At 38.1% G+C, this 24,833-nt stretch overlaps 2 protein-coding genes across 6 annotated transcripts in view; one reads left to right on the top strand and one right to left on the bottom strand.

Moving 5' to 3' along the window:
* NGLY1 (N-glycanase 1) overlaps positions 1–2,219 on the bottom strand; it is a 37,194-nt gene extending 34,975 nt beyond the window's left edge. For 4 of the 5 annotated variants that reach the window (XM_087945166.1, XM_087945170.1, XM_087945168.1 and 1 more), the window contains exon 1: positions 2,000–2,219. The gene's annotated coding sequence lies outside the window, so the exon portion shown is untranslated. Of the gene's footprint in view, positions 1–1,928 lie in introns of all 5 variants that reach the window. The other variant, XM_087945169.1, reaches the window with a different exon arrangement.
* OXSM (3-oxoacyl-ACP synthase, mitochondrial) lies at positions 2,078–7,510 on the top strand. The gene is made up of 3 exons (XM_026688448.2): positions 2,078–2,502; positions 4,405–5,406; positions 7,032–7,510. The coding sequence occupies exons 2-3, from the start codon at positions 4,430–4,432 to the stop codon at positions 7,432–7,434; spliced, it is 1,380 nt and encodes a 459-aa protein (XP_026544233.1). The 5' UTR covers positions 2,078–2,502; positions 4,405–4,429; the 3' UTR covers positions 7,435–7,510.
* Positions 7,511–24,833: the final 17,323 nt, after the last annotated feature.

Here is a 24,833-nt window from a genome sequence, read left to right as displayed (position 1 = left end):
CAGCCAATTGAGAATCAGGCTGTATAAGCAGCAAGCAAGCTGCCAAATCATCCACCACCACCTCACTGCTGGAAGAGCCGGAAAGGTTGGGGACTGCTGATTTAACCTGTTAACTATTTTTTCTTTGTATATGCAATGTATAACAGGTCAAATTGGATTTGCAAATAGATGTAAACATTTAGTTTTGGACCTGTTTTCCAAAGAGGAAGCTATTGTTGTTACAATACATCTGTCACTGTTCAACTAGGGGAAGATTAAAAAACACCCCATACTATTCCAGAAAGCCTTTGGGAAATGATATGAATCATGAGATGTCACTGTATAACTGAAAGTTAGATAATTTTGGAATGTAATTCTTAAAGTATGGTTTGTGTTTTATAACAGTTACTGTTGCAGTTGCCATTGAAATCTGTTTATGGAATTGGATTGTATGCTTAGGACCCAGTTGTAATATAAATGGTATATAAACCTGAATAATAAATATTTGTTTTTCTGAAATCATAATTATCTTCTTTTGCTCATTTATAGACATTTAATGAAACTTTGAGAAAAGTATCTAAAAATTCAGTTAGATCAAAATAATAAGGGTTGAACCATTCAAAGAGGACACTGCTACCATTTTCTAAATAATTACATAGCCTGGCAAGACATTTATGGACATAGTTTAATCCTCTTGTGCTTCTTTTAAAATTCTAAATAGTTTAATACTGATTCACGCTTCTCCAAAAATGCATTTGCTTTTAGAAGACTTCCTCAGCCTGACTTTTTAATGTAGGCTAGACTCCTGTACTGTTTATATAATAAATTTATTCTTTCTGCTTTTCCTGCAGTAACAGCTATTACATTCCTCCTCCAAAATGTGTTCATCTCTCCCATTTCTGTCCATAACAGGTATAAATAAGGCAATCCTCAAAGCTTTGGATTTTAGTGAGACTATTTTGCCAGTAATTAGATTTCTTTTAATGCTTCTTAACCAGAACTTATTCTAACCCTAAGAATTAATTGGAATTCTCAATGTTAACCCATTCAAATATGTTTTGTGCTACACAAAACTAGAAGGGAGTAATGTAAAAAGTATTCCTTATGTAATCAAACAGTTCAGAAATTTGGATGATAATGAGTATTGAACCAATTTCATTTGGTTCTTTGGAACTTGATAGTTTTATTTTTAATATATTTTGAGACTCACACGTTTTAACAATACCCTTTCCAAATCTGGTACACCTGATGCATTGGCCATCAATGTAATTTAATAATGTAATTTCTAACCAACAAGGGAGCTGCCCCAAATGCCCAGGGGCATATTATTCCAATCTTATCCTGTAATTTTAACCTGCTCGTTAATGTGTTCCAGGTAGCTGCATTTCTTTCTTGTTTTTCTATTGTGATATTACAGCTCCCAAGTTAGCTTTACATGCTTAATTTTTAAAATGAATTCTATTGCAACTCCAATTATACTAAACCACTTTGCTCTTCAATCTGAAACACAAACATTATTTGTGGAGAGAATATGCATTCAGCGCCTACCCAGAGGTTCTCCCCAGCTCTCAAATTTGTGTATGCCTGGACAGAACAAATAGCAGGGTGCATCTTTGTTTTAAATTCATCTACCTGGCAGAAAGAAGCTACTATAAGAGATTAGTCTTTTCCACAATATAATGGGAGTTGCTGGAATGCAGCTTCGTAGTACGCTGAACAAATGTACAGATAAACTAGTAATGCCTCAGCAGTGCTGTATTGTATACAATGCAGATCTTAATGGTGACTTCTTTCTCCTTAAACAGATGCAGGATAGTTTAATTTGCAATTGAACGAGCACAAAAACAGGAAATTGTGCAACTGAATTTCTCAACTAGTAACCCGCCCGCGACACTAAAAACAACTGTTACGCCCCCGATTCAGAACCGTTTTCTTTTTTTAACATATACCCAGGGAAGTCCCATCCCGACGACCTTCACGGAAAAACCTCCTGTTTGGCGGGCCCGTCCGTTCTTCTCACCTGAGCAGCAACCCCGAGGCCTCTAAAAACGTTTCTCTAGAATTCTGGGACAGGTCACTTAATGCTCGCGAGAGCGCTGTAGTGGCACATTCCACCGCGGCCACTATCCCAGTGCAATGGCATTTGCCTACTGTTAGTCTGAGAGAGAGAGAGAAAACAGAAACTTATTTTTCGCGGCGCCCGCGCCCGCATTCAATTCTAAATCTTGCTGACTCAGACTATCATGCGTCTAAATGGGGCGCCGACTATAGTGACTCAGAAAAGGATGGCAATGACGCCTTCATTCGTGTAATAGGACCGCTTCCCCTCCGTTATGAGCACGCGCAACAGCTACATTGTCACATCCACACCGCCTGATAGATTTCCCGAACCTTACTTGTCGACTTCTTGAAGGTTTGCCGACGCTGGGCAACAGAAATCCGAGCTACTGAATGGCACTGACCGCAAAATAACACTTCTTTGTTGCCAATTAGTGTAGTCTGGATTTCACATCTCCAGATATGGTAACCCTATAACGCTTTCGAGTAATTTATTTTTGGTAATGCTAGTATCTTTTATGTCTGCCTGATATATGTTGCAGAATCCAGACAGTAACTAGAAGACAAGAAAACTTTTCTGTAACCTAGTGCTCTTCCGGCTTTTGTAATTCAGATTTGGCAGCTTTAATTAAAAAGCACTATGGATCTTATCCTCATTGTTCCCATGTTTTTTCTTTCAAGAAAATAAGAGGAAAAAAGATAAGGGAAATCAAGATGTTTTATAAATAAAGAACACTATCACCTAGATCCCTTTGGTGAATGAGACAAGGCAGTTATATAATTGCATGCTAACAAGCCTCAACTGGATGCATATGCACTGCCATCCTAAGCATGCATTTTAATATTAATATTCATAGAAAAATGCTAAATGATGTATTTTTATTTTCCTGTAAAGTTAAATCTCGCTTACCTTTATGGGAGTTACTTCTATATCTGAGAAATTGTGTATTAGTTGAAAGTGAAACTTGCAAGTTCTGCCAAGTTCATTATAGCTTAGCTCTAGTACAGTAAATTGTTGCTCATACAGTTGAATTTTGGTGATCTGGAATTAAATCTATCTACATTGTATTACCACAAGAAATGACAAAATATGGAGTTCTCCAAATTTTGCAGAACTATAGGCCAGCAACATCAATAGGGTCACAGGATTACTTAGACTTTCTATGCAATACCATTAAAATGGAATGTATATCATATGTATATAGGCCCCAAACTAAAAGACTTGTAATGGCACAAAATACTTGTAAGGATTTGTCAGTGATTATAAAGTAAAACAATAGTAAGGATATAGATTGTCTCTGATTTTGGATAGCTGATCTCTTTTTCTATATGCTGAAGAGGATACTTCTGTTTCTTAAAGAGTAGAATCATATTACAAATATGCTGTAGGCAGTGAGAAGACCTCTGAAAACAGGTTATGTGTTATATGAGTCTGTTAAACAGAAAGAACATAGAATAATAGGGTTGGAAGAGATGTTGGGAGTCTTCTAGTCCAAGCCTGTGCTTAAGCAGGAGATATAGCATTCCAGTCAATAAAAAAGTCTTTATGGACATATTCCAGCTCTTATGTACTCCTGTCCTTCCTTTTGGGGAGGGGAAATGGCTATTGTCCCCCACACCCAAGGGGAGGAAACAGAATACATATGAGAACTATATAGTGCAAATCAGGGATGTGAACCAAATTGCTTATGAAGTTAGCTACTGCATCGTGTTCTTGATGTTGCTGACTAAAAATTATTTTAATAGATCCATACAGTTTTCTAGGACTTTTGAAAAAATTCTGAGTCTATTTTCCAGGCTTGATAGTCTTTGATGGTTTCCCATAGAATCACTAATCAAGCCTGACACTGTTTGCTTCCAAGCTAAAGTGTATTGTAGTATATATAACAAAATTATGGCATAGTGAGTTATTTTTCAGATTATTTTATTTACTTTATTTTCCTACAAAGCCAAAGTTTTGTTCTACTTCCAAACATTTACAAGAAAGGTAGTAGTAAACACTTTACAAGAAAGATAACAGTAAACACTTTAAATTTTGAAAATTTCCTTGCATATATTTTTGAATTTAATGCATTACTTTTTGAATTTACATTACATTGAATTTAGTATGACCAAAGAGTCATTTCTTGCAAATTTTATGAATAACTCTGGAATATACTAGAAAATTGTTTTTAAATTGCAATCATAAATTCTTCAATTAGGCTTGAAAATTAGATTATAGGAACTATTTATTTCATTTTACTTAAATTTACATAATATATCTTGCATGTTTGGTATATTAATAATTTTTTGACTTTTATAAAAAAATACAAACTTTACCCATGGTGAAAACTTGTAAATAATAATTTTATTTTCCTCCCCTCATAGGAATAAACTCTGAAGTAGTACAGTGATGATTCTCCAGCACTTGAGAACTGTATTAAGAGCTACAAGCCTCTACCTTCCAAGTTCACAAGTACAGCAATATCTAAATATCAATAAAAGATGTACTAGGTTAATTCATGGTCGAAGAAGGGTTGTTGTCACAGGTATAGGATTAGTATCTCCTCTTGGTGTTGGAACCCAGTTGGTTTGGAACAATCTTCTCCAAGGAAATTGTGGGATTGTTGCCCTTGAAGGAGAAGAATATGCTTCTGTTCCTTGTAAAGTTGCTGCATGCGTGCCAAAAGGGGTTGATAAAGGTCAGTTCCATGGAGAAAATTTTATAACAAAATCAGACAGCAAAGCTATGTCTTCTGCCACCATCATGGCCATAGGCGCTGCTGATCTAGCATTAAAAGATTCTGGTTGGTCTCCGCAATCTGACCAGGATAGTTTGAAAGCTGGTGTGGCTATAGGAATGGGAATGGTTCCACTGGAAGATATCTCTGATACAGCCTCGACATTCAAAACAAAAGGCTACAACAAGGTCAGCCCATTTTTTGTTCCAAAGATTTTGATCAATATGGCAGCAGGTCATATTAGTATCAAATATCAATTAAAAGGACCAAACCATGCTGTGTCCACCGCTTGTACCACTGGAACACATGCCATTGGAGACTCTTTTCGATTTATAGCTCATGGTGATGCTGATGTGATGTTGGCTGGAGGAACAGAAGCTTGTATTAGCCCATTGTCTCTGGCTGGATTTGCCAGAGCTCGGGCTCTGAGCACTAGCTTTAACTCTAACCCTCAAAAAGCTTGCCGTCCATTCCATCCACTAAGAGAAGGATTTGTTATGGGAGAAGGTGCTGCAGTTTTGGTTTTGGAAGAATACATGCATGCTATCCAGAGAGAAGCCAAACCTTATGCAGAAATTTTAGGCTATGGACTCTCAGCTGATGCCTGCCACATTACAGCACCTGATCCAAATGGAGATGGAGCTTCGAGGTAACCTATTATCATAAATCATTGGTATAATTTCATAATGTAGGAATAGCTTGCTTTCTGGCTGATCAGAGGTCTTTTATATGGGAACATTAGATAATTGAGAAATTTGTTTACCAATTTTGCGTGCGGCGGTGGAGTGTGTGTGTGTGTGTGCATATATATGTGTCACCATTTGTGAAGAGCCTGCTGGCAAAGAGCGTCTGGAGATTCTCAGTCATCCAGGTAGTGGTTATCCCCAAATATGCTTTTTCAAGAATCAATTGGACTTTCTGTAATCAGTTCCCTCTTGAAAAAGCACCTTTGGGACTGCTGGCAAACACAATGGTGCACTGCCATGGTCATAAGCAGATACTGTGACTTGCTATTTACCCTAAAAGCAAAGTTACTTTGCTGGGTTAACCTTGGCTACCATTTCACAATCATTTGAACTAGTCACCAGGTGCAACTCTGCATTCATGTTATTTGCCCAATGACAAATTCTGGTGACCACCCATCTTCCCAGGATAAAGTCAGATATGGCATGGATACCAACAGCCCTCCTTTAAGGTGACTTCCTGTAAGATTATGTAAGTGATACACTGGTAAAGAGCCTTTTTTGTGATCACACTTTGAAAACATGTCTTTCCATATAAAAGTTAGGTTTGCACTAGTACATTTATTACTGAGACATCTATTCTTTTTCCTATGTTTTTGATATTGATCAATGGAACATTTTTATTCCTTTATTTGCCTGCTTCTGAGGCTTTATATCACTGCATAGTTACATTTCCAAATTTATTATTATGCAAAATAACAGTTTCATTTTTAAAAAGCAATTGAAAAACAGCTGACCCAGTGTACTAATTGTTAGCTTAATACCTGTTTTTTCAGAATTTGGTGAAAGTATTAAAGTGTAAAGCAGAGCTTTTTCTTTAGGGAAGGATATTAAACTGACATAGTTTTAAATTCAGATAAAGCCATTTTAAATACTATTATGATTATTGGAGATAATCATGGGACAATCATGCTAGCTCATTGTAAATGAGATAATTATGAATTATACGGTACCTACATGATACTATTGCATAAAAATTAAATGAATCTATCTTATCCATTCTTAAAATAATGATTCCCCATTACCTAAAAAAGACTACATTTACTGCTGTTAATTGTTTCCGTTTGTTCAGCTCCAAGATACATAACAATTAAGGAGAGACATAGCATTTGATGAAATATTCTGCCAATCAGCACAACTGTAGAATCAAGATAATTAAATTTATCAGTTCACTAGAACTTAATTTTCTAGTTTCAACCAAGCTGGCAATACATACTATGGAATATTATTTTTCAATTAAAATTATAATATAGAAAAGGGTGTCTAATCATGTCTTAAAGACCCAGCTTAAGAATTCAACATTTAGTTGTAACAGATGTGTTGTGAAGTTCTTCATACTTCCTAGTTTGGGTGAGAATCTTCTTAATCTTCAGTGCAGGATTGCAGTAGATGGGATCCCAGAGAATCATATTTACATATATGACATTTTATATCCTTACAGTGTTGCATGTTTCATTATTTTGAGGCACACAATGGACTGAAATAACTTTCTCATATTCGATAAACTAATGTCTTCCTTTTTGTTCCAAAGGTGCATGTCTGCAGCAATCAAAGATTCTGGAATTTTTCCGGAAGATGTAACATACATCAATGCTCATGCCACCTCCACTCCACTAGGAGACGCTGCAGAGAATCAAGCTATCAAAACCCTTTTTAAAGGTCATGCTTCTGCTCTTGCAATCTCCTCAACTAAGGGAGCAACAGGTCATCTCTTGGGTGCCGCAGGAGCTATTGAGGCAGCTTTTACTGCTTTAGCTTGTTACCATGGAATTTTGCCACCTACTTTAAATCTGGATCAGACAGAGCCACTATTTGATCTCAATTATGTTCCATTAGTAGCACAAGAATGGAAAAGTAAAAAGCGGTGTATTGCTCTCAGTAACTCCTTTGGTTTTGGTGGAACTAATGCCTCATTGTGTTTTGCTAATATTTAATCTTGTAATCTCTCGATGTAAATATCATGCTCCCTCCTCCATTTACCTACCAACCAAATATAAGTATACATGTAAATTGTTTGTCTATTTTTTATTCACATCTTTTTTACTAGTGCTTGCTTGTTCTTTTGAATGCTTTGTTTCAACTGAAGATTGGAACATCTTCATTAAAAGGATGTGAAAGTTTCAAATTTATGCCACCAGATAAAGACCGAATGCACCAATTATCACATTAAACAAGAGGAAAACCTTCTAAGCACCAATTCCACCCGTGCTTTTTACAATTTGGTAAACAACAAACTAAAAGACTCAAGGTCCATCCCACCCTTGATAGGACCTGATGGTAAAGACTGCAACGACGACACCATTAAAGCCAACCTCTTTAACACATTCTTCGGCTCAGTATTTGTAAACAGCAATGGATCATGCCCAGTATTTCCTAGCCGTACCACAGATAACAACAATGATCTAATACATATCGATTTTACAGAAGACAATGTTGAAAAAGCACTACGCAATCTAAAACCATCTCTATCTATTGGACCGGATTGAATATGTGCCTACTTCTTAAAAAAGCTATCCACTGCCATAGCCAAACCTCTAAGCATAATCTTTGAAAAAATCTTTCAGGACCAGCTCCTTGCCTAACCTATGGTCACAAGCCACAGTCATCCCCATCTTCAAAAAGGGAGACCCAAGCCTAGTTGAAAATTACAGACCAATCTCCTTATGCTGCGTCACCTGTAAAGTCATGGAATCAATTATTAACCAATCCATCATCCTCCACTTAGAGACAAACAACCTACTCTCCAATAAACAATTTGGTTTCAGAAAAAAACTATCCTGTAATCTGCAACTCTTACACTGCAAAAACATATGGACGACACAACTCGACCAGGGCAAAGCAATAGACGCAATCTACATAGACTTCTGTAAAGCCTTTGATTCAGTGGTACACGACAAACTACTCCTAAAAATAAAATCCTATGGTATCTCTGGACAACTGAATAACTGGATAGAAGCATTCCTGGCAAACAGACAACAAATGGTCAAAATTGGGAGCATCCTATCAAACTCTGTACCTGTCAATAGTGGTGTCCCCCAAGGCAGTGTTCTAGGACCAACTCTCTTCATACTCTACATAAATGACCTCTGCGATCATATTAAGAGCAATTGCGTTCTTTTCGCTGATGATGTAAAGCTGTTCAATACCACAGACAATACTGCTACCCTACAAAAAGATCTCGACTATGTATCAGAATGGTCAAACAAATGGCAACTTCAAATCTCAACAAATAAATGCTCTGTCTTACATATTGGCAAAAAAAATCAGAAAATAAAATACAAGCTGAATAGTCAAGATGTTGTTGATGACCCAAGCTCTGTAAAGGACCTTGGAATACTCACCTCTAATGATCTAAGTGCTAGAGCCCACTGCAACTACATAGCCAAAAAGGCATTAAGAGTTGTTAACCTAATCCTACGTAGCTTTTTCTCTGGTAATATCACACTACTAACCAGAGCATACAAAACATTTGCTAGACCAATACTCGAATACAGTTCATCAGTCTGGAACCCACATTACATATCTGATATTAGCACAATTGAGAAAGTCCAGAAATATTTCACAAGAAGAGTTCTCCACTCCTCCACTCGCTGTAGAATACCTTATGCCACCAGACTTGAAATTCTAGAACTAGAAAACCTTGAATTACGCCGTCTTCGGTCTGATTTAAGCATGGTATATAAAATCATACATTGCAATGTCCTACCTGTCAATGAATACTTCAGCTTCAACCATAACAACACAAGAGCACACAATAGATACAAACTCAATGTTAACCGCACCAAACTTGATTGCAGGAAATATGACTTCAGCAATAGAGTGGTCAATGTCTGGAATACTCTACCCGACTCTGTAGTTTCTTCCCCAAACCCCAAAAACTTTAACCTTAGACTGTCTACTATTGACCTCACCCCTTTCCTAAGAGGTCTGTAGGGGGCGTGCATAAGCGCACCAACGTGCCTACCGTCCCTGTCCTATTGTTTCTCTTATTCTTTTATTTTTCTTATATGTACCCATTTCATGTATTCACAACTATGTATTCACTTATACTTATTATCTTGTAAACAATTGGCAAATCAAATAAATAAATAAATAAATAAATTCAGAATATTTTGAACTTGTAATACCCCATGGGATTGAAACAGTTGTTTAAAATTTGAAGTGAGTGAACACTGATATAAATAAATAAAATGATAATCATATCATTAATTGTAAAACAAAATGGAGTTTGTATTGCTTCTAAAAATGCTTAGCATAAAATGCTTTTAAATAGAAAAGAAAATAAGCTGTCTGTGTAACTGTTACAGGAAAAAGCTTCTAACAGGTACAGAATTAAAAGTCAAACCGCAAACAAGATGCCAGCAGTAACCCCAAGTAGAGACAAGCAAAAACTGAACAGGAAAAGCTTAAAGGTGCTTTTGGGAGCTAGCACAGGAAAAAGGGCAGGGGGAATATATTGAGTGCTTTAATAATAAAAAATATCATTTCTAAGAAAAGGGGGCTTGAGGAGGGGGATAAGGTGCATGATTTAAACAGGAAAAGGGGGAGGGATAGGAAATGGGTTTGTGCTTGTGTAAGGAATAAAATGCCAATCTATGCTTTGATCTGCATTCACCTTTGATGAGCCCTTATTTGCAAAAAGTTGGAAAATATTCTGTGTTTGTGAGACCTGATTGATAGATGTATGAGAGGTAGTGAAACTACTGGGTGAGAGGGAGTTCCGATCTGCATTTCTGCTGTCCTGAGAGGGAAGCAGTCAGAGAAGAGCAAAGCAAGTGGTTAGATTAAAATATGAGAGAGTTTGTTTTCTAAGATGGGAAACAGAGTAAACCAGAGAAAAACAAAAAGGGAACCGAGTTCCCAGAGGATCCAAACATTCCTCCAGAAAGCCCTTTAGGAGTAATGCTTAAACACTGGAAAAGTTCAGTCAGGACCAGGGATAAGAACAAGAAAAGAATGATTCAGTACTGCTACTTTGAGTAGCCAGTTTACCCCATTAAAGGGAGTGCAGTCTTCTGGCCATAGTATGGCAGTTATGAAGACTGATTATGCCAAGCATTAAATATATATGTTAATGGCAAAAAGCATTCACAGGAAGAATCAGAGTATGCATGTGCTGGATACCTGGAACAAAGTCTTTTGCAGTAAGAGAGGACAAAGACAGACACAGAGGAAGACTGTTACTTTAAAGAAATGGGACCCTCTTGATTATCTGCCACCACCACCATATAATCCACAGGTACCCCTAGATCAGGTGGTAGGTACCCAGGAACAAACCCAAGGAGGTGACGTGAGTCTGGAACAGGCAGTGGGTGAGCAACAGGACAGGATAATAGAAATCTAGAGTGTGGAGAGACCTGTAAAGGACACTCAGGAGAAACTGTCCAGGGTTGCGCAGAGAGATTGCACAATGTGAGAAAGACCTAATATAGTTTCCTATGCCTTCTGGAAAGGATAGAGATGTTAGACCAAAGAAAGTGGTCCCAAAGAGACCCATGTTTCCCTTAAGGGAAGTGCCTAATGCAGGGGTGGGCAAACTTTTTGGCTCGGGGGCCTCATTGACTTTTAAAATTTGACAGACGGGCCACCACCTGGTGTCGAAATGCCTGTCATTACAAGTCAAAATCAAATGAATGCAATCATTCAATCATTCACATCAAACCTTAATTCTGTACCAATTTTCGGTGGGCCGGATTAAAAAGACCAACGGGCCGGATGTGGCCCGCGGGCCGTAGTTTGCCCACCCCTGGCCTAATGGATCAGATGCACAGGGATTACCTCGGGTAATTTATGTGGAATCTCCACTTACCAGTAATGATGTGAAAGTCTTTAAGAAAGAGTTGAAATCATTAGTGGAGGATCTAATAGGAGTTTCAAAACAATTAGACATTTTCCAGGGACCCAATATACATATAATTGGAGTGAATTACATTCTATTATGAATAATAGAATGGAGAGGAAAGGAGGTTTAATCACTGGAGAGGAGAGAGGTTTAATCAGAAAAGCAGCCATGACATACTGGGATAATAAACACCTACCAACTGGAAATAATGGTGGTCCTACCAGGGAACAGAAGTTTGCTCTCCAGAAACCTAATTGGCAGAGTAACAATGAACAGGATAGGAGACACATGGAAGACTTGAGAGAAATCATAACTGAAGGAGTAAAGGAGACTACCTAAAAACCAAAATTTGAATAAAGCCTTCGAAATATACCAAGACAAAGATGAAGCACCAACTACATTTTTGCAGAGACTGAAAGATCACATGAGAAAATACTCAGGCATAGACCCAGATGCTCAAACAGGAGAATGATTCCTGAAATTTAATTTTGTGACTAAATCATGGCCTGACATCCAGAAACAGATACAGAAAACAGAAGGGTGGGCTGACATCCATAGCTGACCTTTTAAAAGACGTTCAAAAAGTATATGTGAGAAGAGATGATGAGAAGCAGAAGCATAAAGCAAAGATCATGATTAACACCATGGAAGAAGCAAAACAGAAAGAAAGAGGAAACCTCCCTCAGTGGGATATCTCCAAATTCATAGTAGATATAAACAAGATAATAAAGATTTCGGAATTTATAACAAACTTCAGCACTTAGATAAAATTTTACTAGGATCAAATAAAAAAAATATAACTAAATTTTATAATTACCTACTGGAAGTAGAATTAGAAGAAGAGACAATCAAAGGGAATATGATAGCTTGGAGTAGGAATGTTGGACGGAGTATCACATTAACAGAATGGGAAAAGATTTGGAACAGAATATATATTATAAAGTAAAAAAGAATGGGACAAACTTATAGGAGTGCAATTTAAATATAGATATGGATAAGATGTGAGTATATGATATAAAATAAGAAGAGAAAAGATCTTACAAACTGTCGAAAATGAGAATGTTTTTAACTGTTCACTTTCTCTACTTTCTCTTTCCTTCTTTTGCTTTTCTTCTCGCGTCTCTTTTTTCCCCCTTTGTTCTTTTTTTGCCTTTTCTATTTGTGTATGTATTGTTGATTTGTTTTTAATTGTAAATTCAATAAAATTTAATTTTTTTAAAAAAAAGAAAGAAAGAGGAAACCTCCCATGTTTTAGGATATGGGAGAGAATTCATTCCTACATGAGGTGTAAGGGGAAATAGAGCGAGAGGCAGAGACATTCTACATGCCTGGGGAGCGGGACGTGGTGGAGAGTTACCTAAACCAAAACCCAAATGTTATGCCTGTGGGCTGGAAGGACACTTTAGGAGAGATTGTCCTATACTGAAGAAAGAAGATGAGTGACAGCTGAATTTTAAAGCTGACAGGATCTGGAACTAGATTAGGGATATTGGGGCCATTGTCTTTAAGATCCCACCAAGAGCCCTTGATAAATGTACAAGTGGGATCTTAACAAGAATCTGTAGGGTTTTTAGTAAGACACTGGGGCAGCTAGAACATCTTTAAGTTATATACACCAAGGACTTAACTTTTCTGACCAAACTACCATTGTAACTGATATTAAAGAAGAAAGCTTTTTTTAAACATTTTTATTGGTTTTTAAAAACAAACATAAACAAAAAATAAAAACATCAAGCTATCTTCCATAGGTGTACAGACAGTGTGCCGGTTGGTTTACAAATTGTTTTGTGCTTCCATTTCATAGTCTTCAATTACAATTACATTACATATAATCTCATATTGTCAATCAAAAAGTAATACCTTAGCATCATTATTAATCATTTGACTATACTTTTATTCATTCATGTTTTACAAGATAACCATAATTTACTTAGTTTATTTTATAACAGTTCATATTATCATCCCAAATCTATCCTAAAATCATTTTGTAGATATAATAAGAAAGAAGTACATCTTTATATATTTATTATTTTCTAAAAGTCTACATATTTCATTACTGTACTTCATTGTCTAACCATTGATAGAAAAGATACCAAATTTCATAAAATTGTTTATCCTCTTGTTCTCTAATTTCAAATGTCAATCTACTCATTTCAGCACATTCCAATATTTTCTTAATGATTTCCTCCTGTGATGGTATTTTCTCATTTTTCCAGTTTTTAGCAAATACAATCCTAGCCGCTATTAATACATTTACAATCAGGTATTTCAAGTCTTTACTATATATTTCAGGTAAAATTCCCAATAAAAATATCTCTGGTTTCAAGTCTATATGTTTTTTTGTCATTTTTTCCAACCACATGTGGATTTTAGTCCAGTATTTTTTAGCATCCGCACAAGTCCACCACATATGGTAATATGAGCCAGGTGTCTGATGACATTTCCAACATTTTTCGGATTTATTCTTGAACATTCTTGGTATTCTTGTTGGGGGAAAATGCCACCTGTAAAACATCTTATACAAATTTTTTTTATATGCTGTTGACATTGTCATTTTATAATTTTGAGACCACAATTTTTGCCATTTCTCTAAATCAATCCCATATCCAAAATTCTTCCCCCAAGCAATCATAGTTTCTTTAACTTGTTCTTCTTCTAATTTCTAATAAATATCCATACAATTTTTTAATCACCTTTTCATCAGTACCTGTCAAAATCTTATCTAAGTCAGTCAGTTTATCATAGAAACCTTCTGTTTTAGAATCTTTATCATACCTTGAATGTATTTGCGCATATGAGAACCAATTCATCTTTATACCTTGTTCCTCTAGTTTTTGCATAGATTTAAGTTCACCCTTTTCATTCAATATTTCACCATATCTAACTGTTTGTTCCTTTTTGTATATTATAGGATACGAAAATGCTTCAATAGTTGATAACCAGACTGGAATTTTCAAATAACATTGTCTTTTAATCTTCTCCCAGTTTAACCACAGAGACTCCCATATATAATGTCTTCTAAAATACCCCTGTGTTTTAGTTCCTTTGTACCATAAAAAAGCATGCCACCCCAACAAATTATGTCCTTCTAATGTCAACAATCTAGTATTTCTTAGTGTTATCCATTCCTTAACCCACATCAAATTTGTAGCTCGGTAGTACAACTCCCAATTAGGCAAACCAAATCCTCCTCTAATTCTAGCATCTTGCAAAAGTTTTAACTTTATTCTCGCTTTCTTACCTTGCCATATATATTTCAACACAATTTTATTTAGATCTTCAAAGTAATCTTTTCCAAGCCTAATTGGAATTGTTTGAAACAAATATAAAATTCTGGGTAATATATTCATCTTGATTGTTGAAATTCTCCCTATTAGTGACAGTTGTAAATTTTCCCATTTTGCCAGATCTAGCGCTATCTGCTGTTTAAGTTTGATATAATTATTCTCTTTTAGTGTACTACATCTTGCTGTCAAATATATCCCCAAGTACTTGATCTTATTCGTGACCTGAATTTTCAATAGGTCTGCCAGTTCTTCCTTTTGTCTTGATAGCATATTCTTTGTCAAGATCTTTGTCTTATCTTTATTTATTTTCAAACCAGCCACCTTTCCATATGTCTCTATCTTTTCTATCAATTTTGATGCTGTTTCTAAAGGGTCTTCTAAGATGAAAACCAGATCATCTGCAAATGCTTTCAGCTCAAATTCTTCCTTTTTGATTTTCATTCCTTTTATATTCTTTTCATCTCTAATATTTCTGTTTAGCACTTCCAAAGTTAACACAAACAACAAAGGTGATAGTGGGCACCCTTGTCTTATTCCTTTTCTTATATTGATAGAGTCTGTCAGTTCTCCCTGTATCATTACCTTTGCCGTCTGCTTATAGTATATAGCTTCTATTGCTTGAATAAATTTTCTAGCAAAACCCATCTGTTCCAACAGTAATAACATGAATCGCCAATTCACATTATCAAATGCCTTCTGTGCATCTAGGAATATCAGAGCCATTTGTTTTTCAGGATGTGCCTCGTAGTATTCCAAGGTGTCCAAGATTACTCTCATATTGTCTTTAATTTGTCTCTTTGGCAGAAATCCATTTTGATCAGGATGGATAAAATTATTTAAATATTTTTTAAGTCTTTCTGCCAATATTGAAGCAAAAATTTTATAATCTGCATTTAGTAGAGAAATGGTTCTATAGTTCTTAATTTGTAATGGGTCGGCCTCCTCTTTTGGAATAAGTGTAATATAGGCTTCTGACCATGATTTAGGTATCTTCTTCTTTAACATAACTTCATTCATAACTTCTAGCAATGGAAGATTCAACTATTCTTGTAATGTTTTATAAAATTCTGCCGGAAGTCCATCTGGGCCTGGTGCCTTTCCATTATTTTGCTTCTTGAGTGCTTCAGTTAACTCCATCATCGTTATATTGCTTTCTAACATTTTTTCAGTCTCTTTTGGTATCTGAGGTAAATTAGCATTCTGTAAGTACTGTTTATCTCTTTCCTCATCAATATTCTCTTGCATATATAATTTCCCATAGAAGTCTCGAATGATTTCCTTCTTCTCTTTACTACCATGGCAAACTTGGCCTTGATCATCTATTAATTGCAATATTTTCCTTGATTCTTTCTCCTTTCTCAATTTATATGCTAACCATCTACCTGGTTTGTTTGCGTCTTCAAAGTAGTTCTGTTTAGCACCTCAAATTTTCTGTGCTAATTCTTCTTTTTCTATTTGACCCATTTTATGTTTAATTATATCCATTTTTAGCTTGATGTCCTTTTTCTGTGGCATTTTCTGTAGCTCTTTTTCAGTCTTTTATGGTCATCCTCTAAGGCCTTAGAGGCTAGTCTTTTCATAGTATTCCTTTTCCTTGTATAGTCTATTATCAAGCCTCTAACATATGCCTTCATTGTATCTCATACATTCTGAATTGATGTATCCTCTTTTTTGTTTTCTCTAAAGAAAAAAGCCAATTCTTTTTCCATCCACTGTGTGAAGTCTTTTTCCTTTAAAATAGTATTATTTAAGGTCCATCTAGATCTTCTTTTTTGTCCTTTCCATTTAATTGTCATTGGATTGTGATCTGCCCAAGTACTTGTTTCAATATTTATTTCTTGAATATTAGTTATTAATTCTGTTGACATCCATATCATATCTGTTCTGGACCATAATAAGTGTCTATTTGAATAGAAGGTGTATTGTTTAGTTTTAGCATTTCTTTTTCTCCATGTATCTTTTAAGTTTATTTCATCTACCATTTTAAAAAAAGATTTAGGGAGAGTCTTTCTGTTTTGCTTTATTGTTTTCTGTGCTGTATAGTCCAATTTATTGTCTACAATTCCATTAAAATCTCCCATCATAATTATATTAGCATAGTCCAGTTCGATTATTTTCATAATGTAATTTTTTATAGAATTCTTCTTGTTTGTCATTTGGAGCATAAATTGCAATCAGGAGTGTTTTCGTATTATTGTCCATTATTTCCACCATTAGTATTCTTCCATCATCATCGGTATAAATCAATTTTGCTGGGGTGGTCTCTTTAATATATAAAACCACTCCTCTTTTCTTACATTGTGTCAAGGAAGTAAACATTTTCCCTAATTTTGGCTGTACTAAGAATTGTTCATATTGTTTTTTAATATGTACTTCTTGTAGACAAATTATATCAAATTTTAATTTCTCTAATTTGTGAAAGGTTTTCCTTCTTTTAATGGCTGAGTTAAGTCCATTTATATTAATTGTAACCAATTTTTTCTCTTCCATGGTTATATTTTATAGTTAGGTTTAGCAGCTCTCATAGATCTTAGTTCACATTGTTCTTTGGCTTCCACGTTTCCTCCTACTGCACCTTTTACTTTTTCAGTCACCATTTGGCAGTCCTCTTGGAATTCAATTAGTGACATCTCTTTTTCTGCCTCTTCCTCTTTCCCTCCAAAAAATTCTGTATAAAATAATTCCGCTTTCTCAATTGAGTCAATTCTATGTCTCTGTTCTTGCCATGTGAACATTAAACCTTCTGGAATCAGTCATCTATAATTCACCTCTTTTTAAAGTAGCATTTTAGTCAGGAATCGGTATTCTCTTCTCATCTCTCTCACTCTTCTGGGTATTTGTTTCAAGACCACAATCTCCTTATCTTTATATTTCAAAGTTTTCTCTTTTGCCACTTGCAATATTTGCATTTTAATGGCTTTCTTTGTAAATCTAATGTGAATTTCTCTTGGTAAGCTATTTCTCATCGCATATCTTGTGAAAACTCGATAAACCTCATCTATTCCATCCATCATCTTCTCTTGAGTTATTTCCAAAGCTTCAGCCAGTATTTCTATCATTATCTCAGCTAAGTTTTGTCCTTTTTCTTCCTCTACATTTTGGAATCTAAGATAGAATTCTGATCTATCCATTTCCCATCTCAACATACCACTTTTATCTTGTTCAACCACCGTTAATCTATTATCAATATCTCCAATCTTCTTGTCTCTTTGTTTATCTTCTTCTTCAATTTTTTGGAATCTCTCATCATACTTCAACATCATTTGTTGGATGTTCTCCACTTTTTCATGGTTTTCCCTGTTCTTTGTTCAATGTTCTCTGTTCTTTGTTCAATGTTCTCTATTCTCTTTTCAATATTCTCTGATCTTGCTTGAATATTTTGAATTCCTTGCATAATCATCTGCAGAGTCACTTTTTCTTGTTCTTTTTCTTGCTTTAACATTGTCTGTATTAAATGTTGTCCGCCGGATGGTGGAGAGGAAGAAGTAGAAGTTGAAGAACCAGGAGCTGTAAATTTCCTACTCATTTTAAGCAATTCAAAATCTTCAGGTTCTTCTAAACCTTAATCCAATTGTGAAGTAACCAATTATAGTTCAAATAAAAATAGTAGAAAAAAGAAGCCCAATAATAATGATAAAAAAAAAGAAAAAAAAGGGAGGAAAAAATTTCTTCAGGTTCTTGTATACCTTAATCTAATCAATAGTTAGATGAAGAAAAAGGCTTAAGAAAACAGAAAGAAAAAAAAGGAAAAGGAAAAATTCTTCAGGTTCTTCAACACCTTAATCCAATTGAAAGGTCTCAAATAGAAAAGAGTGCATGAGAATAAACCAGAAAGGTAGATGAAAAAACAAAAATACCAGAAAGGAAAAAAAAAAAAAGCTTTTAAGGCTTTCCCTTTAAAATAAAAAGCAAACGTAGAGATTGGACTTCCAAAGGAAAAAAGAAAAACAAAGACAAGCTCCAACAAAGCCAAAAACCTTGTAGTTTCTTGTAGTTACTACAAGAAAAAAAGATAAAATGAAATACAATAAAGCTGGTGAGGAGGGATAGCACAACTTAGAAAAAGTAAAAAGGGCACACTGCACTTTGTTTAATTATCCAAGGCTCTTATTATAGCTCTCTTCTCCAAAAACTTATCACCTTTCCCCCCACTAGGTTTCAACACCAGACTCTAGCTGTTGATAGAAACCCAGAAGAGCACCTGCAATAATACTCTCCCATGCTCTTCCCTCTATCTTATCAAATAGCAATGTCCTCGAAAAAGAGTCTCAGTTCTTTCTTTCTCAGCTTTGTCTGGTCACAGGGAAATAGAATATTTTCAAGCCTCTAGTTGGCAGTGTTACAAAGTTTCTTTGCTCTCACTTTCCCCCTCCTTTTCCGAGCAAGATATAATAAGAATTAATTAAAAAAAGAAAAAGATATTTTTTAAAAAAGAAATAACTAAAGGGAGCCTCTAGCCTAAAATATTACAAAATCAAAAAGGAGAACAAAAAATAGATGTAAACGAAAAAAACAGTCCAGTTTCAAAATGCAAGATCGTGTATAGAAAATCCAGCAATGAGGAAAAAAAACCATTACTTTGACATTCCTGTTTAAAATCGCCGCTTAATCACTTCTGTCAAAACTTTTACAGATTCTTTCTTTTCCTTAGGGTGTCCTCTCAAATCTTTAAATAAAGAAAAGTTCTCACCAAACCGGCACACTTTCTCTTTCGTTCTCTTCCGTTTCGGAGCTGACCCAACTTCAGCAGCTTTAATGGCTGCCTCTTTGCCGCTGGCAAGAAGAGCTTCTCCTGGATCTACCAGGGACTTTGTGGTATCCCTGGGATCGTCAGGATGCGCTCTTCACTTTCACTGTCTCTTCGGGATGGTGTAGATCCGATAGGACCGTCCAGGAGCAAAGATATCGCCAGCGATCTCAGACCTCCAAGATCGCATGCCATATCGTCGCGACGCCAGCTCCGCCCTCCAGAATCCTTATATACTCTTAAGCACCATACCACATGCCCATGCTTGGTTTAGTGTTATACACTAAACATGGAATAACTTCACAACCTCTACCAAAAACCAAAAAGGACTTAAGAAAATTCTTGGGTCTAGTAGGGTATTGCCATTTATAGATTAATTTCTATGCAACCCTCACTAAAGACCTATATGGTAAATTACTTGATAAAGAACCAGAAAATTTACATTGGACAGAAGAAGAGAAAAACCTAATACAATCCATCAAGCAAGAATTAATTACTGCACCAGTATTAGCCTTCCCTTCTCTAGAAAAGCCCTTCCATTTATTTGTAAATGTAGATGAAGGAACAACATTAGGAATTTTGACTCAGAAGTGGGGAGGAAAAAGATACCCTGTGGCTTATCTCTCCAAATTGTTAGATCCAGTGTGCTGTGGGTGGCCAAACTGTATTTAGTCAATAGCTGCCACTGAAATAGTGGTAGAAGAAAGCAGAAAATTGACTTTTGGAGGAGCTCTTATAGTAGGCATCCTAGTCTGGTCAGTATTGTGGCTGAAGGACGCAAGGATCCTGTGCTATGAAGCAATACTGATGGGAAAAAATGATTTACTTTTAGTAGTAGACAACTCAGTAAATCCAGCTCAATTTTTGAGTGGAAATACTGATTCTAATGTGGAACCTGAACATCAATGTGCTGAAATCATTGACTTGCAAACTAAAGTGCAAGAAGATCTTAAAGAAACTCCTCTTAATCAGGGGTATAATTTATTCATGATGGATCATCTAGAGCAGGGGTGGGCAAACTACAGCCCGCGGGCCACATCCGGCCCGTTGGTCTGTCCAATGCGGCCCGCCCCTGAAAAAAAATCGCTGCCATTGGTCTGTCCAATCCGGCCCACCCCTGAAAAAAAATCGCTGGGCGTGGCGTAATTGCCCTGTGCCGCGTGGCCCCCAAAGCTGCAAAACAGTGCGGAGCGATCTGGAGTAGGAAAGAAAAGAAATTTGCAAAGGCCTCGGCTGGGAGTTCGAAATCACCTTCGAGTGCGACCTCTCTGAAGGTGAGTCCCCACCGATCCCCCTTTTTTTTCCGGGGCTTCCAGGCTTAAACTTTGCAAAGGCAAAGCTTGCAGGCTGGAGCGTCTTCCCGCCGAAGAGCGGGAAGGGTTCCACCCAGCGGGTGGGGCGGGCTGCTTGGAGCCACCTAAAGCTAGGCCGCGCTGCTGGTGGAGCTTTGCCCTGCCTTGGTGCCCCGTTTCCCGGCTTGGCGGTCCTGCTCGGGCGGCACTTTAAAAGCCTGCTCCCAGCACCGAGCAACTTCCCAGCAACTTTCGGCTTCCTTTAACTCGCGGGCGCTCGCGCCTGGCCCCGAGCCGCGCAGCGAAGGGAAGCCCGGCGGGCGGGTGGGCAGGCTGCTTGGAGGAGGCTCCGGGCTTCCCCTCCGCCAGGCGCGAGCGCCCGCGAGTTAAAAGCGAAGCCGAAAGTTGCTGGGAAGTTGCTCCGTTTTCGAGGGCTTTGCAAAGGCAAAGTTTGCAGGCTGGAGCGTCTTCCCGCCGAGGAGCGGAAGGGTTCTGCCCGGCAGGTGGGCGGGCTGCTTAAACTTTGCTCGGGCGGCACTTTAAAAATCTGCTCCCAGCACCCGAGCAACTTCCCAGCAACTTTCGGCTTCCTTTTAACTCGCGGGCGCTTGCGCCTGGCCCCAAGCCGCGCGGCAGAGGGGAAGCCCGGTGGGCAGGCAGGTTGCTTGGAGGAGGCGACCCGGCGGTGCTCCGGCAGCAGCAAGAGGCAGTTTCGCCCGGGCTCCACTCAGGTGTCCGTCTGGGGCTGTCAGGAGTTGCTACCGCCGGCGCAGCTCCATGCGGCTCCAGTCCCGCATTGCCTTGGGAAGGAAAAGGCAAAACCAGGAGCCGCTGAGCCTGAGCCTCCAGTGCCGCTGCTCCCGTTGCAAAGCACCGCCGTGGCTCTTCCTTTTTGCCTTTCCCTTCCCGAGGCAACGCGGGACTGGAGCCGCGCGGAGCCACGCCGGCGGTAGCAACTCCTGACTCAGAGGGCCTCCGAGGGGAGGGGAGCCTCCGAGGGGAGGGGAAGGAGGAGAAGAGGGGGGGAAGGAGGGGCGATTCCCAAAAAATCTTGTGCTGACCCGGCCCGTCTGTCAAATTTTAAAAGTCAATGCGGCCCCCGAGCCAAAAAGTTTGCCCACCCCTGATCTAGAGTGATCGAAGGAAAAAGACATAATGGATATGCTATTGTGGATGGAGATAGCAATTTTCTAGTGGAAGCAGGGCAGCTACCAGTTGCCTGGTCAGCCCAGACTTGTAAGCTTTATGCTTTGAAAAAAGCCTTAAAGCTCTTAAAGAGTGAAGAGGGTACCATTTACACAGACTCAAAATATGCATTTGGAGTAATACAAATATTTGGGAAAATTTGGGCTGAAAGGGGACTCATCAATACAAAAGGGAAAGATTTAGTGCATCATGAACTTATCGTAGAAACCCTTGAGAGTTTATTATTACCAGAAGCAATAGCGGTAGTTCATGTAGAAGGACACCAAAAACTAACCTCTTATGCAGGAAGAGGTAATTCTCTAGCTGACTCAGAAGCCAAAGCAGCAGCTCTAACTGAAGAACCTATTCAAATGCTGCCTTCCCTCAATTGGAAGAACCAAAATAAGTTCCAGTGTTTAACACCAAGGAGAAAGAACAATTAGCAAAAATAGGAGCTGAACAAACTGAGAAAGGTGAATGGATGCTACATGATGGTAGACAGATGTTAAATAAACAAATAGCTAGAGAATTACTGGCAATCCTGCACCAAGGAAGTCATTGGGGAACACAAGCACTATGTGACACCTTTTTGCAAAAAATATGGATGTATAGGGATCTATACAGTAGTAGCATAGCATATCTGTGAAAGATGCTTAATTTGCAGAAAAACTAACACAGCATCTTAGACAAAAAGGAAGAGGAGGGAGACCCCCCTCAGACCTTCATATATTTTGGTTTTGGTTGATCATTTGACTGGATGGATAGAGGCTTTCCCTACTTCCAAAGCTATTGCATCAGCTGTATCCAAAATAATACTAGAGCAAATTATTCCTAGATATAGGATGGTTAGTGTAATAGATAGTGACCAAGGCACTCACTTTACTTCCAGGATGCTTTAGGGAGTAATGGAAGGAGTTGGGATAAAGTGGGAATGTCATGTTCCTTGGAATCCAAGGAGTTCTGAAAAAATGGAACATAAAAACCAAGTCCTAACAAGGACCTTAAACTAATGTTGGAAAGTCATTTGCAATGGGCCAAATGCTTGCCCTTGGCTCTCTTAAGAATAAGAACACAACCCAGAAAAGATTTGAAATGTTGTTTAGAATCCCACCCTTGGAAAACCAGAAAGGAGTTCCAAGTTTTGAGATTAAAGATAAAATTTTAAAGAACTATATTCTGAGGTTGTCTTCTGTTCTTTTCTGCCCACAGGAGGAAAGGATTGCTAGCATAAACACCACCATTGGAGTTTGCAGTTCACCACTATAAAATTGGAGATTGGGTCTTGATAAAGAAAAGCTCCAGCCGAACTGGGAAGGACAGTTCCAGGTGTTGCTGACAACTGAGACTGCTGTACGAATAGCTGAGAAGGGCTAGATGTATTATGCCAGAGTCGAGGGACCCATAAATGCACTAGACCCCCAGTGGACAATAGTGCCAGATCCTGAGTATCCTGTATGAGTGATCCCGAGGAGGAACAGAAGGACGGACCCCATTCCTTCATCCCAAGACTGACCTTGGCTGAGTAAATACAAACAACAAGGACAAGTTTAATTAATGTATGAATGGTGGGAGTGGGTTTTGTGGAGTATATTCTGTATTTTGGGACTGTTTTTATGGTTTTTTGGTCAAACAAGAAGCTCTTCTGTGAGACTGCAAGACCTGAGCCTACAACTATATTGTTTACTCATCCAGATGTCTAATTTTGTAAGTATTTGTGTGACTCCATACCCTACTGCTGCTGTTGTTACCATTGTCCTGATTGTGGGCCAGTACCCATAGATTGTCTTTACACATATGGTCCATGTGATTGCATATATAGCCTTAAACAAGAGGTGGATTTACCTATTGTAGTATTGCCTACTGATGACAAATGTGACCATAAGTATAGACCTTGTTGTGGTTCACCGTCAGCCAGTGCAGATGGCAGAAGTATTGGGCAGTGAGGACGAAAGGAAACTTGTCAGGGAGTCTGGCAAGGACTTGGACGAGGGTCCTGCATCTGATGCAGGGATGGGGCCAGGACTATCTGAGTTGGTGTTGCCTTCGGAGCCTTTGAAATCTGGCAGCAGTGAAGCAGAGGTCCCCAGGGAGCCTGTTCCCAGTGCATGTGTACGCAGGGCTGCTAGAAGGAGAGAGCAGCTGAAGCAGCAGGGGAAACTCAGGAGTAAGGCTGGGAGGTGATTGCCCCTCCTATAAGGGATAAAAGCCAGCCCTCGGTGATGTGCTCTTTGTAGGAAGCAAATAAGTTCATTAGATTCTGATTCCTCATTGAAGTCCTGCGGACTCTGGTTTGTCTTTGTTGGAACTTCTGGTGGTTTATCTGTTAATTAAGTGAACATCTGTTTCTTGGCAGCCTTTTACAACCCTGAAAGGTGTGCTCTTACCTCAGACAATTGTGTTTATGAGTTTTGGCTAGGAATGCAAATAATTCCCAGCATCACATTAAAAAGGTTTGCTTTTACACACAGCGTGTGTTTTCTTAATTTGAACGAGGCCTGGGTCACATCAGACCTTGAGTGTTATAGGGAGATAGTGTGAGAATGTTGGTGGTCCAGAAAACTTGAAGTAATCTGCAATTTATGTAGGTTTTCCTGATGAGGTGATAGGAGAAATAGGAGAAATGGGCACATGTAGGGGTCAAAGAGTACATGAAATTACACTGAGTAAGGATCATCACAATAGATATGAAGGAGAGAAACTTTGCTTTAAACCAGGAGTCGCCAAACGTTTGGACCTTAGGGGTCACCAAACTAATAATTTCAAATCCCGCGGACCACTAATATGAATTTTGACTGAAGGTGGCTTACTGATGTTGGTGGGAAAGTTGGTCCCATATTCCAGAGCTGCAGTAGTCACAGGACTGGCCTGTGCATCAACCTGCCATGGATGAGCTGCTCTGGGATGACCAAAGGGCTAGTCTTGTGACTATTGCAGCTCTGGAATATAGGACTGGTCTGTGGTGGGCTTGGAAATCTCTGCT

This window comes from Notechis scutatus, chromosome Z (genome assembly GCF_049901735.1).
Source record: "Notechis scutatus isolate UNSWTSFEM ecotype Mainland chromosome Z, rNotScu1.2, whole genome shotgun sequence".
NCBI classification, from domain to species: domain Eukaryota; kingdom Metazoa; phylum Chordata; class Lepidosauria; order Squamata; family Elapidae; genus Notechis; species Notechis scutatus.
This window is presented reverse-complemented; position numbering and strand designations above follow the sequence as displayed.